General features: G+C 43.0%; 1 protein-coding gene across 2 annotated transcripts in view; it reads left to right on the top strand.

The window, feature by feature from the left end:
- dscc1 (DNA replication and sister chromatid cohesion 1) overlaps positions 1–13,006 on the top strand; it is a 42,754-nt gene extending 29,748 nt beyond the window's left edge. The window contains exons 7-9 of one of the 2 annotated variants that reach the window (XM_067976318.1): positions 3,931–4,085; positions 7,757–7,905; positions 12,287–13,006. In XM_067976318.1, the coding sequence (XP_067832419.1) occupies positions 3,931–4,085; positions 7,757–7,905; positions 12,287–12,392 (410 nt within the window). In that variant the 3' untranslated portion in view covers positions 12,393–13,006. Of the gene's footprint in view, positions 1–3,927; positions 4,086–7,756; positions 7,906–12,286 lie in introns of both variants that reach the window. The other variant, XM_067976311.1, reaches the window with a different exon arrangement.
- The last annotated feature ends 815 nt before the right edge of the window (positions 13,007–13,821 follow it).

The raw sequence follows: 13,821 nt of genomic DNA, 5'->3' as shown, positions 1-13,821 counted from the left end.
TGAAACCAGGCCTGAAGGGCTGGATCAGGGAAAAAGAAACTAAATAAATTAAATAAAAAAACCATGCAAGGAAATGAAAACACTAAATGCACCTACTTTTGAAACCTGCTCCGATGTCCCCCTCTTCACCCTCCTGATCTCCACCCACCCCGGTCTTTCAGTTTAGCACCGGAACCAGATCTTCCACCACCACCACCCCCCCCCCGCCCCCAAGTCTTCCGTTCCAACGGCAGATGACGTCTGGCCCTCTCTCTTTCTCGCCCCCACCCCCCTCGCGTTGCAGCTGCTGACAGCAGCCAACCTGTCAATCAGGCTAGCTGCCGGGCGCGAAACCCGGAGAGGACGTTAACCACTATCAATCAACGTGCGATTGCGTTGGAAACGTTAAGTTTAGTTCATGCGGGTTTGCCATGCCCCCAATCGCCCCCATGCTGGCATCCTGCCTCCCTGCTAATATTGGGGCCCAGGTATCATTCTCGTAAAGCTGTGCTGCATTTCCTCCAAAGCCAATATATCCTTCCTAAGGTGCTCAGCCACACATGGAGAGTGTCATCAGTGTGAAGACAGGACTTGGTCTCCACGAGGACTGCGGTGGTCACACCTACCAATGTTATCGTGGACGCGTGCATCTGCGACAGGTAGATTTTTGAGGACGGGATCAAGTAGGTTATCCCCTCTTGGTTCTCTCACCATGTGCCGCATGCCCAGTCTGACAGCAATGTCCTTCAGGGCTTGGCCAGTGGTGGTACTACGTGCCACTCTTGGTGATGGACACTGAAGTCCCTTGTCCAAAGTATATTTTGTGTCCTTGTTGCCCCCGGTGCTTCCTCCAAGTGTTGTTCAACATGGAAGAGCACTGATTCATCAGCTGAGGGAGGGCGGTAATCAGCAGGAGATGGCTGTGCCCATGTTTATCCCTGAAGCCATGAGAATTCATTGGGTCCGGAGTCCAGGTTGAGGAGTCCCAGGGCCACTACTCACCCCGATTGTATACTGCAGTATCCCCACCTCTCGTGAATTTGTCCTTATCCTCTTTCCTTCAACTTCAGACCAGACTTTAGGGTTGGAAATTTACTTTCCACGTTGAGGATTTATTTGTTGCCTAAAGTGTAGTTTGTTTGAATTGTCTAGTTCAAATTGTGTTAAGTTACCCAATCCAATTCCAGATGGAATGCTGCATACCGTCGAATAATTTAGCTTAATCTCTTCCTTGCCAGTCATCGAAAACAAAATCAGACACCGATAAGCGTGAACCAATATCAATTTATTAACAAACCTATAACATAATTAATCTCACTGTAAAATTAAGCATTGAGCACATGAAATACTTGAGTAATTATTAATTGCCAGAGTTCAATCTTTACAGGTTCCAACATGGTTTCAATGTGCCACAACAGTTCAACACCATCTGCACTCTATTTCTTACAACACAGGGTTACATTCATTGTACAAGACAATGTAAATCTGCAAGATTACAAGTTACATAGCTAGCAGGTTACAGTTTAGGCAGCAAGTTTAAAGTCTGTTTGAGTATAGCTGATGAGCGCTTGGGTTTGACTATTATTCTTGGAAATCATACAACCTCATCTTTCCATATCAGTAGATAAAGTTGGGTGGTCTGCGTCTCTGTGGTAACTTGCATTCTCCTCAGAGGACACTTGCGAAATCACTCTTGCTGTCTTTCTGTTCTGGTACATGTAACCTTGCACTTTACCCTGTAGGTACACCTGGAACTGTATTAACCTCTGTTCTTCTATTCTCAGAGGTTTGGACTGTGAGACGTAATAGGCTTAAATTGCTTGCTTGCGTCTGACTAAACTTCTTAAATCCTTGAAATCTCATTCTGAACACTTTCTTGACTGAGAAGACTTGTATTGTAAGCTATTCTAAACGCTTCCCAGATGTCTCCAAACATCTCCAGACTTTCCTTTTCCTTCTCAACCTTCTGGTTTAGATATCAAAAACCACGATTTTTTTAATATTTAATTTTACAAAGTAAGACTCCTTTTCCCATCTATTTTGATGTCTGCCCAATCAAGATGACTTATTGTTACAAGGATTCACCTTTTAGATGTCAATCACCTTAAACAGACATATGTCAAAGACTTGCAATGTGAAAATTTTAATAGTGAAAATCCAGGCCTATTTGTTAGCTGGTTACCCCATTTACTTTTCTGGCCTTAAATAGTGACAAAGCTGGACAACACTAGATAAAAATAACATTCCTTTGAGTTCTTCCGGTCTCGTTTATCTTGCTCACACAGCGTAATCTTTCCTGGAGGGATTTGAATGAATATGAATAAATACATGTGATTTATAAAGTCATCCAAATTCACTGAACATGTCACAGATTTGTTGTCTTTCCTTAGTCATTTGGAATAAAGTTTGTTCTTGGATAGTGGTAAGGTTGCCAACTCTGTTTGGAGGCATTCTTGGAGGTTTGGTCACGTGATGTTCTGATTATGTGACATCTGCAAATTTTACTACATTTACCTTATAAAGGTTGGGTCCCCTGTAGTTGAGTATTTTTGCTTGTGGTTTCGTGCCAGCGGCTGTTGTCCGAGAAGTTCCAAGAAACAGGAGGCGAAGAGAGGAAACTGAGGGCAAGGGAGTGATTTGCAGGGAGGAACTAGAGATGGGAGAAACTTTGATTCCACCTGTGATTAACTGTAACTCACTGAAATTGCACCGATAACTGATAGTAATACTGGTAACACTCAGATTTCCCTCATAACCAACAATAATACATCTATTACTACCAGTTAGTTATTGTAACACCCAATATCCTACCTAAGTGGTAGTAATCCTATAATCCACCACTCCCCCTCCCCCCGACATTCACCCTGAAACCATAGCCAGAAATCTCCTGCACTGCACAAGGTCTGGTCAGTTCCCAGTTGATGCCACTTTTAATAGGCTCCATCTCTCTCCCTCTCTCCTTGGACTCTGGTTTGGACTCAGGTTCTGTGTGAAGGTTGACAACTCTGAACTGATCTGTTCTTGGACTTCACATGTCAAAACCGGCCGGCACACAATGACCTGAAAGATTGCACAAAGGGCCTATTTACCCACAGTAAGGTCCCCACGTTTCACTCACCCCTTTACTGGCTGTTCCTCACTCAGCGCCGCTCCCACTCACCACGTTGCTGCTGCTGCTCCCAACTCTGCAGAAAATATTGATCCCCATGTCTAACCCATTCCCCATTCTCCCTCTCTGTTCCCCACTCAAGCCCCAATCTCCATGGCCCTCAGTCTCCCCTGAGCCCCATTCCCAAGTCTCCATCTCCCCCCTGAGACCCCATTCCCCAGTCTCCATCACCCCCAACCCCGAGTCCCCAATCTCCATCTCTGCGCCGCCCCCCCCCCCCCCTCCCATTTCCCATTCTGCTGAGCATTTTCCTGGTTACTGTATTTTTGGTTGATATTTTCTACAATCTGTTTTCTTCAGTGGTTAAGGTGGGGACGGGGAACATTTCATGGGAGGCTAAACTAGCTTTGAGGGAGGGGGTGGGTAACTGAGGGAATGGCTGCCATATTTTAAAACAAAAATCATAATTAGAGTCAATACCCGGAATAGTGTTCCAGACAGGGTAGTGTCGACAAGTACTCTGGAGTCATTTTGAAAGCGGTTAGATGCTGTGATGGGAATTGTGTGTTTCTATGGAAGGATTAGCTAGATGGGCCAAATGCCCATCCCCCTCCTCTGTCCTGATCTTTGAGAGTCTGGGTGCCCACTTCTGCACTTGGTCTGGGCCAATTTCAAGGTGTGAAGTTGACATTTGTTTCGATTCAAATACCAACCTGTTCTGTAAATTAAACCATAACATTCTGTGGAAAGCCATGATTGTGTGTCCATTCTGTATGTGGTTGTGGACTCTGTTGGAACATGTGTTAATGACTTACCAAAGTGTTAAACTTGGTTTTCAGCAGGAGAAGTTTTTTATGCCCTAAATGAGGATGATGTCTGCAAATCCAGTGCACTGATGCTGTTACAGAATGCTGTAAAATTCAATCTGTCTGAGTTTGAGGAGGTTTGGCAGCAGAGTGTACCTGAGGGCATGTCAACAAGGCTGGATCAACTCAAGGTAAAAATTCCTCAAATCGTTGGCGAACAACTGTTTAATGCTTTAAGGACTAGTGGTGTTTTTTCTCTGCTGCGCTGTATCAATACTGGACAAGTCAACTGCCTCTCCCTTGTTTATTTTCCTTTTTAAGATACTTTGCTCTCTCACCACCACCACTCCCCCCCCCCCCCCCCCCCCCCAGTGTTATACACCTGCACTCTGGTAGAGACTGAGCAAAAAACCGACTCCCATGGTATTGCCAGTGCCACTCAGTGACTGTGCTACAGTAGTCGGTGAGTGAATTCTTCATTCATGGTTGCCTTCTCTGAGGCTATGGCTAATCCCTGCTTTGTGCCTCCTCTGGCCAGGCCCAGAACAATATCAGACAATAGCTTTTTGTTAAATGTTTGTGCCTTTCTTTATGCAGTCTCTAGCCAGAAGGTATGTGCCAAATCTCATTGGCAGCTGGTAAGTACGTGATCACCTTGATTGTTCTGTGTCTGACTGTGTTTAATAGGCCGGCGGGGGGAGGCAAGATTCAGTGTTTTAAAAAATCGCATTCACTAAAAAGCAATCAAATTCCTTAAAAACAAAAAATCACTAATTATTTGGCAACATAATTGTGTACCATTCCATTAGCCTAAATTTTAGCCCTAGCCTCAGCTGTTATTACCACCTTCCTTGGCCTTCCACATTAGAATTCCTAGCCTTTGTTCCCACGTATTTCACTGTAGTACAAAGCTGCTTTCTCTCTCTTTCCCCTGCATCCCCCACACCACCACCACTGTCATGAGTCACCACAACACTGCAGATGTGCAGCCTCAGCCCTCTGTGTCCTGTTCTTGGTTGGTATCCTCCTTACTCCCAGAGCCCAGGCTCTCGCCTTTATGTGGCCCATCTCCCTCCTCCTTCTTGTTCCCAGACCTCGCCGTGCCGAATCTTGCTCCTGTGCCTCACTCGCCTACAAACAGCTTTGAGGTTCAAGGCTGCGGTTTGAGATGAGTTTCTACTGTGATCAAAGCGCGACTACGAAGACTGGTTCATGCAGAGAATATTTCCAGAGACTGATGAGCATTTACCCATCTTTTCTATCAACATCAGTTGCATGGAGCCTGGTGATTGCATCATTTGTCACTATGCTCTGTGGTACTTCAGCCAGTATATATTTGGAGCTAGTACTGCACTGAACAACAGTGGCTAAAAACACTGGCTACTGTCTGGGGAATGGGGGTCCATCCAGAACAAAATTATGGTTTATTTTTAAAATCACTGTCTATGGTGATTCTGAAAGTAATAGATATTACTATCTTTTGGTAATCCTTGATGTTTTTGGAACTTTTATTTTTCGAAGTGTCCTTGAATTTCTGGAGCCAGTAGATGTTTTGCTGGAGCCATCTGTCTTTCAGTTACAGTAACTCCTCCACTTCTAACCCCCTCCCTCATTCTTTGATAACACCATCACCTCATACAGGGTAGGTTGTTTATGGCACATCCATCAGTCAGAGGACTGTTTTAAACTACCCTTTCTATGACTAGGACCGTTGTTTTGAAGAATGGACCTGTGGATAAGTCTAGCTCCCAGACAACGCAAGAAGGAATCAGAGACAAACCGAGAAACACAAAGATGACAACAAAAGAAAGTGTGTGTGTGTGTGTGTGTGTGTGAGTGTGAGAGAGACAGATGGAAAGAGCACAAAACAAACAGTATGAAAATTGGAGAGCAGGAGATGAGCAGAAACACACAGCAGAAAGAATTTAAATAAAAAATGTTGTCACTGAGCTACGCTTTGAGAGATCTGATTGCCTACTAAAAAAAAACATATAATTCTGGTGACAACTTGTTTGAACTATTAACAAGCAGTACATGAGCTCGGCTCATGGGGATTAGCATAGGCACAGCAAAACCTGCATACTGCTCTGTAGAGAAACAGCTCCCACTGCTGTTCTGGGTTGAGTCCTCTGAATAGATGTGACTAGAACTTGAATTTGTCAGCAATAGCTACATGTACTCTATAATGCTGGCATTTTTCAATTAATTTAATTGTGAATGATAAATAGCCAGAAAACAAGCCATGCATAGTTTTCTTTTGTAAAATAACATCATAATGGAAATATATTGATGCTTTTTGAAGCTGATTTTGATATTCAAAAGTGCACAAGAATTTTAAAAAGCTGCAAAATTCTGGTAACAGTCTATTCAGGAATTTGGAGCCCTGTACCTAGTGAAATATTTAGACCATAAAAACGTAACTTTGATCCAAAAAATAGAAACACAAGCCAATAAAAGCAGAGGTTTTTTTCACCCCTTTTTTGAGCCAAATTTTTTCATTTCCTCGACTGAAGGCATTGACTCCTTGCTAGAATACAGTGCTACGGGGACAAGGCACTCTGCAGTACCTCGCTGAAGTGGTCATTCTTCATGTGTGAACCTAGACTGTGAGCGTTGGCAGGATATTCAAGCTGGGGTGGCATCACAGTTGAGCCCTGGCTGATTTTTTTTCCCCCTCCCCCCAAACACAGGGCATGGAAACTAATTGCAGTGCCTCCACCACTGGCCCTGCTGAGATCAGCTAACTCAACAAAGATCAGTGATTGAACGAGGACCTTACTGATCGATATGTCTCAGCTACTTCCTGAGCCAATGAGAGCGCAAAAGCTAAGACCATTTTGATGCTTTCAGGAGGGCTTGGTTCAGGAGAGTACTGCACTGTGATTGGCCTGCATTTGACCCCCAGTCTAGTGCTGCATTCACTTGGACTTCCCTTTTTTAGCATGTCTTGTTTGTGCTGAATTTTCTAAAATCAGGGTTCTTGACATTGTGTGAAATGTCAGCTCATCAGATTGGAGAATTAACACTGAGTACTATAGAATGGTGAAATGGAAGTTCAATTTCCCGACCTCCACCAAGTTCTTGGTTTCAGACGTGCTGCTGTGAGTGAGGTGATGCTAAGCAGAGTCAAGGCGCCCCGTGTCCATAGAGTGGAGGAGGAAGGCTGAATAGGGAAAGCTAACTGGGCTGCTTACTTTCTTCATCCCAATTTCTCACCTAATATTTAGAAGACATTAACTCTTGGAGTATGGTTCCATGGGTACTAGTGGCCTTTAGTATTTCACCCAATGGCCATTCTTCATGTATGAACTTGGAACTGTAAGTCAGCAGGCCTATTCATCCCCACAGCACATCACAGTTAAGACCAATTCTGTCCTCACCCAGGATTAGAAACCCGAGCTGACTTGATTTCCCCTGCCCTCTTTCTAGCCCAGTAGTGCTGAGGCAAGTCGAGCTCACCATTGCCCTGGCTGAGATCAGATAACTTAGCACAGATCAGGGGTTGAATCTGGGACCCTGTGGTCTGTTTGGCTCAATACCACACTTGGTGGGGCATTTGCCGAACCAGTTGGGTGGGAGAGGAGAGGAGGGAAGAGAAGAGTGCCTTTGGGACTACTTTTGAAAGCCTTTTTGGCAGCTGACAAAAAGTAGCATTATATTCTGCCTAGGGTCAAGTTGTTGTATGGGGGGTGTGAATTTAGTTTTACTCTAAACAGAGAAGCTAAGCTGAAGTTCTAAGTGTTCTGCCACTGGCTGTTTATCATCCATTTGATAACAACTGCTGTTTTTCAAGTTAGTAAATAGTTCACTAACTTTTAATTTTGTTCTTTATTGCGTGTTTTAAATTTTTTTTCCCCTACAGGGTGTAGCTCTCGTGGATAGAAATACAAGGCCACAAGTGATTTTTCAACTAAAGGTGGAAGATCTGTCGGAGAACACACCCGAACGTTTCAACAGCCTCTTTAACATCAGGGAGAAGTGGACCCAGGAAGATATTGTTCCATATATCCAGTGGGTACTTTTGTAACATTATTCCCATGGGTTTGTATTGTCTGTTGCTGTTCACTGTTACTTGCTGAATTCTGGAGATATGGCATTTTAAAAACATACATAAAAAAACGATAATAAGTCATTAGGCCCAACAAGCCCATCTCCTACAACTACTGTAGTAATCTGATAGGTCGTGTGACTTCCACGGACCAGTGGGGACAGGAGCTCAACAGATTTATTTTCTTCCAATAATTACAGCTACTCTACACTTTGTCTCATTCTGGCTGCTCCTGTCTGGGACCGCAGGTATTTCCTTGGGGATTTTAGCCTGCCAATCCCAAATGTTTTTAGTTCTCCCCCTCTAACATTTTTTGAATTTAAAAAAAATTGAACATGATGCCTTGTTCTAACCCTCTGATGCAAGGCCTAATATAGTAGGAATTTGGCCTGTCTACTGCGCATTTCCTAACTAGCTCCCTCCCAGCGTGGCTTCTCATTTTATCCCTCCCTCCCAGCACTGACTTCAGGCCCAAGTTCCCACTCCCCACCCTCATCCCGAGCACCTCTCTTTTCTGCCCCCCCACTACCCACCCCCCCCCACCCCCCAATCCTTAATCTGGACTGGGAGTTGATCAAGCTCAAGTCTAGAATGAATACTGAATGAGCCAGGAACCGTGAAGCAGTGTGAAGTGAGGGCTGAACGGACTTAAGGCTAGAGCATGGGTTGTGCAGGTCCAACACTGGAAAACAGGGGTTTGAGGAGAGTCTGAGTAGGCCCAAGGAAGTGAGCAACACTGCATGAGATCATCTCGTTATTTCTTAGATGTACTTGTGGTTGATGATGGTTTTGTTCATATTGCAAATACTATGCTTACTGCCCTCCTCAGGCCAAGAGTGACTATTGGAGAATTTTACTTACACATTTTATTTATGGGATAACATTGTAATTTCAGGTTGAATTGAACTTTCTAGCAAAACAGAAAAGGGCACTTACCAGAACCTTTTCTTCATATGTTCATATACCACTTTATCAATGAATTGAATGCAAGCAATCACTGAACCTTATCAACACTTGCATTTATGTAGCGCCTTTAACATTGAAAAACATCGCAAGATGCTTCACTGAGGAGAAAGGAATGTATGGCGAGCCTCTGTGGGAGAGTTGAGAGGTGACTGAAGGTTTGGTCAGAGAGAGAGATTTTAAGGAGGTTTTAAAGACTGGGAGAGAAGTAGAGAGATTTAAGGTGGGAAATCCAGACAGTAAGGCCAGGGGGATTGAAGACTCTGCCACAAATAGTAAAGGAATGGGGGGTGCACAGAAAATCAGACTCAAAAAACCAGGGGGCATGGGAGGGGATGTCAGGCTGGAGGAGTTTGCAGAGGTCGGGTGGAATGAAGCCATGGAGGGAGGAGAAAATTGTTTGGGTGAGAAGTGCATTGATTGACATTATGGTTTTGATCACTGGGTTTGCTAGCCATTTCACATATTTCACATCCTGTCAGCTATTTCAAGAAACAGCTGGATGGTCATCATGATGCTTGCTCTGTTTTCCTATATTGTGCAACTTCATGCACTGATGTCTTTTACAAGCTTTCAAAGAGGGGTTGTTGAAGATGTTTGAAGGGCTGCCTGGTAAACAATTCTAGAAGCAAGGATGACATTGCTTGTTCTCCTATGTACAAACTTTTTCTTTTCAAAACCTACGTACCGGCCCGATGACTCTTGAGTTTATCCCTCGGGTGACATTTCAACAGGCTGTAGCGCGCATGGGTTAGGGAAGGCAAAATCAGCTGACCTTCCCACTGCTGATCACTATCCTGTCACCTATTCTGGATGTCTATGATTTTGGGTGAGGATAGGATCAGGCTCAACAATGATATCCCCCCACAAACAGTCTGCCAGCATTCACTATCACGCCTCGTAAAAAGTCGGATAGCCAGGTGGTGAAGGATAGAATATTAGAGCCTGGTCTTCAGTTGCTTCCAAACCTTTATTCACAGAGATCACCCTGACACATTGTGCACCCCCTAAATAAGCTCCCTCCTATAAATGGATACAAGAGAATCCCCAATTGATGCCCACTATCTGAATATAATTAACACTAATTAATATAAATGATTTGGTTACAATTAACACTCGTGACTAATAGCCCTTTGGAATAGAAAACTGAGGAGGCCTGTGGAACTGTACTACAACAATGGCTTCATGAGGAGAAGGGAGAAAAATTGGCAAGGAGTAAAATTCTTGAACATTCCACAACATATCAGAGACTCAAGTGTAGGACATGGTAGACAATCTTTGAACCACGCTACTTCAGTTGAGTGGTTATTCAGTAATAAAGCCTGAACCAGTAAGGGTTAGCTCGGTTCAGGTGGTAGCACTCTCACCTCTGAGTCAGAAGGTTGTGGGTTCAAACCCTCCCATGACTTGAGCACATAATCTAGATTGACACGTCAGTGCAATACTGAAGGAATGTTGCATTGTCAGAAGTGCCATCTTTCGGTTGCGACATTGGACAGCAGCCCCGTCTGCCTGGCCAGTTGGATATAAAAGATCCCATGGCTCTGTTCAAAAAAGAGCACGGATGTCTCCCTGTGTCCTGACCATCCCTCAGCCAACATCACCAAAACTGATCATTTAAAAAAGAAAGACCTTGCATTTACATAGCACCTTTCACGACCTCAGGGCGTCCCGCTTTGCTGCCAATGAAATAACTTTGAAGTGTCGTCAGTGTTGTAATATAGGAAATGTGGCGGCCAATTTGCGCACAGCAAGGTCCCACAAACAGCAATAAGATAATGGCCAGATAATCTATTTTTTGTGATGATGGACGAGGGATAAATATTGGCCAGGACTCCCCTGCTCTTCTTCGAAATAGTGCCATGGGAACTTTTATGTCCACCTGAGAGGGCAGACGGGTCCTCAGTTTAATGTTTCATCCGAATGACAGCACTTCTGACTGTGCAGAGCACCCTCACGACTGCACTGGAGTGTCAGCCTAGATTTTTGTGCTCAAATCTCTGGAATTGGATGAACCCACAACCTTCTGATTCAGAGACAAGACTAATCCCACTGACCCACGTCTGTCACCTATTATTTATCTCATTTGCCGTTTGTGAGACTTTAATTCAAAAGTAATTCATTGGCTGTGAAGCACTTTGGAATGTCCTGAGGATGAGAAAGGTGCTATATAAATGTAAGTTTGTTGTTTCTTAATTATTTGAGAGAGGTATCATTTTAAGTTCTCTAAACCAGCTGTGGCTGCCCCCTTTGGCTTTAGTCGCAAAGCATCAGCTGGCCTTTCTACTGCGATTGACAAAGGTCTGGATAATAAGAATGTTGTAGAGGTTTCGTGTCTTCATCTCTGTGACTGACAAACAGGAATACTCTCTTCACAAAACCTTCCTGGAGGCAGGCTTTTACTTGATGACTGCAACAGTTAACTATCTTCCATGCTACATTTCTTTATCCATTCAGATATTAGCGGCAGCTTGGGAAGAGGGTGGATCTTTGAAATAGGCATTCGTTGATGTAGCCTCTTACCCACAAGACTTCACTGTCCTTTCCACATTAAGAATTGTACTAATTGAAACAGATTAAGAAAGGGGGGTCCTCTTGGATCGTTTCAATCTGAGGAGAAGGAAGAGGATGAAAGATATATTAATCACCATTCATTATACACTGGTCATGTATTAAAATGAATATAATTGCTCCATTGTATTAAAATTTGGTATATCTGAAACTGTAAATAGTGCTAAGAATGGTGACTCAATTCTGAACACTCCTTTTGAGGTATTTTCTCTCCTGTCTAGCCTATTGGTGCTAGTGCACTCTGTAAGCCTTATGAAATCACTAAACACAGGAAATCATCTATCCAGGGAAAAAGCCCTATGCTTCCAGAGAAAGAGTCCAAAGATTGTATACTTGATGGAGAGAACAGGAGATTGTCTGCCATTTTGATGTCCGTTACAACAGCAGAGTTTTGGGTATTTAGCATTGAGGATAAGTCTGGCTACAGATGCTCAAAATTCCCACTGGTGTCATCATAACTCCCATCAGTGAAGTTCACTGGTGAGGAAAGGCCCAAATTGCCAATTCCACAGGTTACAGAAAACCTGCTGAAAAATTAGGAATATCTCTTAGGAGGTAGATTTGTAAACTGTTCCTTTTTCAGAGTATATATGGAGGAGGGGGACTTTTCACCATCCCCCTACACTTTGTTTCTTCTTTAAGCTTTTGCCATATTTATTCCCCTCCATGGAAGGATAAATGGACCCTTTTTAAATTTAAAGAAAAATCTAAGCTTAGTATTGAAAATTCAGTTAATATAATTTGATATATTTGGACATTGTATTTCAATCGACTTACAAACCCTTTTTAATTAGCCTCTCATTTTAACAGGGGATTATGTGGAGAAAAGCAGACCATTGGAACTCTACTGACAAAATATGCTCGTTCATCTATGCAGAATGGTGTGAAAGTGTTTAGTTCCAGAAGGCCAGTCTGATGATGAAATAGATTTCAAGTATTCTATCAGAAGAATGTTCATCAACCAGATGTTCCATACAAGTGCTTGTGTTCCTCCCGCTCACGCCATCTTCCATTTTAATGGACTTCCGAATTTAATTGTTTGATAAAAGCCTGTATTTATTTTTCAGAATACAGACGGTGAAGTGGTTGATTATGTTCTCAATTTGTTACTAGAAATGGAAGGTATATTTTCTGAGAAAACTTGATAGCAATACAACTTCAGATTCTGTTAATTCTGTCAGCCATCGATCTAAGGAGTAGGCTGTTAATTTGAACTCGTGTACTGGATTGTTGTATTACATCTGTTAACTCTATGAAAGCTACTTTTCCTTTTAAAGATTCAATTCATTGTAGTTGTGCTGCTTGTGATGAAAATCTGACTTTTTGTGCAAGACCGGAATGTACAATAAGCATATCCATTTACTCTGTGTATATTTCACATTGATTGCTAAGTGAGTACTGTATTTGACACTGTAGCTGATCACAAGTGTCTTCTGACTGCATTGCAATGAATGGGAATTGAGAGTGTACCACTGTAATGACACCTAGCCTTATGTTTGTTTAATAAAAGGAAAAATGCTTAATAGGTAAGTGCTCTTAGTGGTATGGTTCTGCTGCCCTAGTGATAAATCTGTTGTTTCATTATCTTTGATATAATCAAGTTTTTTTAAAGTCAATCAAATTATTGTTGAATATCTTGAATGAAAGTGTATTTCTTTCCATAAACAACTTTCTCAGACACTTCAGAATCTGTAGGGTATTTATCTTCAGAATGATTCAGACTTCAGCCTTTGAAAATTTAGAAACATATGTGGGCAGTTGCAGGTCTCCTATGGCACATGAGATTCGGGATGGTTAGGGGGAGAAGCACGAAATACAAGAACAGAAGCTATTTGTGGGATCTTGCTGTGTGCAAAATGGCTGCTACATTTCCCTAAATTACAACAATGACCACACTTCAAAAGTAATTTACTGGCTATGAAATGCTTTGGGATGTCCTGAGGTCATGATATGTGCCATATAAATGCAGATTCTTTCTATAATCGAAGTGACCCCTGCTGTGCATACTGTAGGTAGGAATTCTCATGAAGGTGGGTGTTCCTGCCTACAGTATGCAGTGGCTGGAATTTCTTCCATTAGCAGCAGGGGTCAGGTATGAGCAGTACCAAGGGAAAACTGAAGAGAGGGAAATGGATGGCAATGAACGGGAAGCAAGTGGATGGGAAAGAGGTACAGTAATGTGCCTCTAAACTGGGTGGGGAGGAAGAGTTGTGATAGGCTGATGGTCTGGTTGATTATTGAAAGATCCAACTGCACTGTTCTCTGATTTCACCCCGTCCACTTCATGCTAGCACTGTTCTTCCCCGATTGTCCCTTTACCACTACCTGTTGCTATGGAGGAATTG

Source organism: Heptranchias perlo, chromosome 3, assembly GCF_035084215.1.
Source record: "Heptranchias perlo isolate sHepPer1 chromosome 3, sHepPer1.hap1, whole genome shotgun sequence".
Taxonomy (NCBI): Eukaryota; Metazoa; Chordata; class Chondrichthyes; order Hexanchiformes; family Hexanchidae; genus Heptranchias; species Heptranchias perlo.
This window is presented reverse-complemented; position numbering and strand designations above follow the sequence as displayed.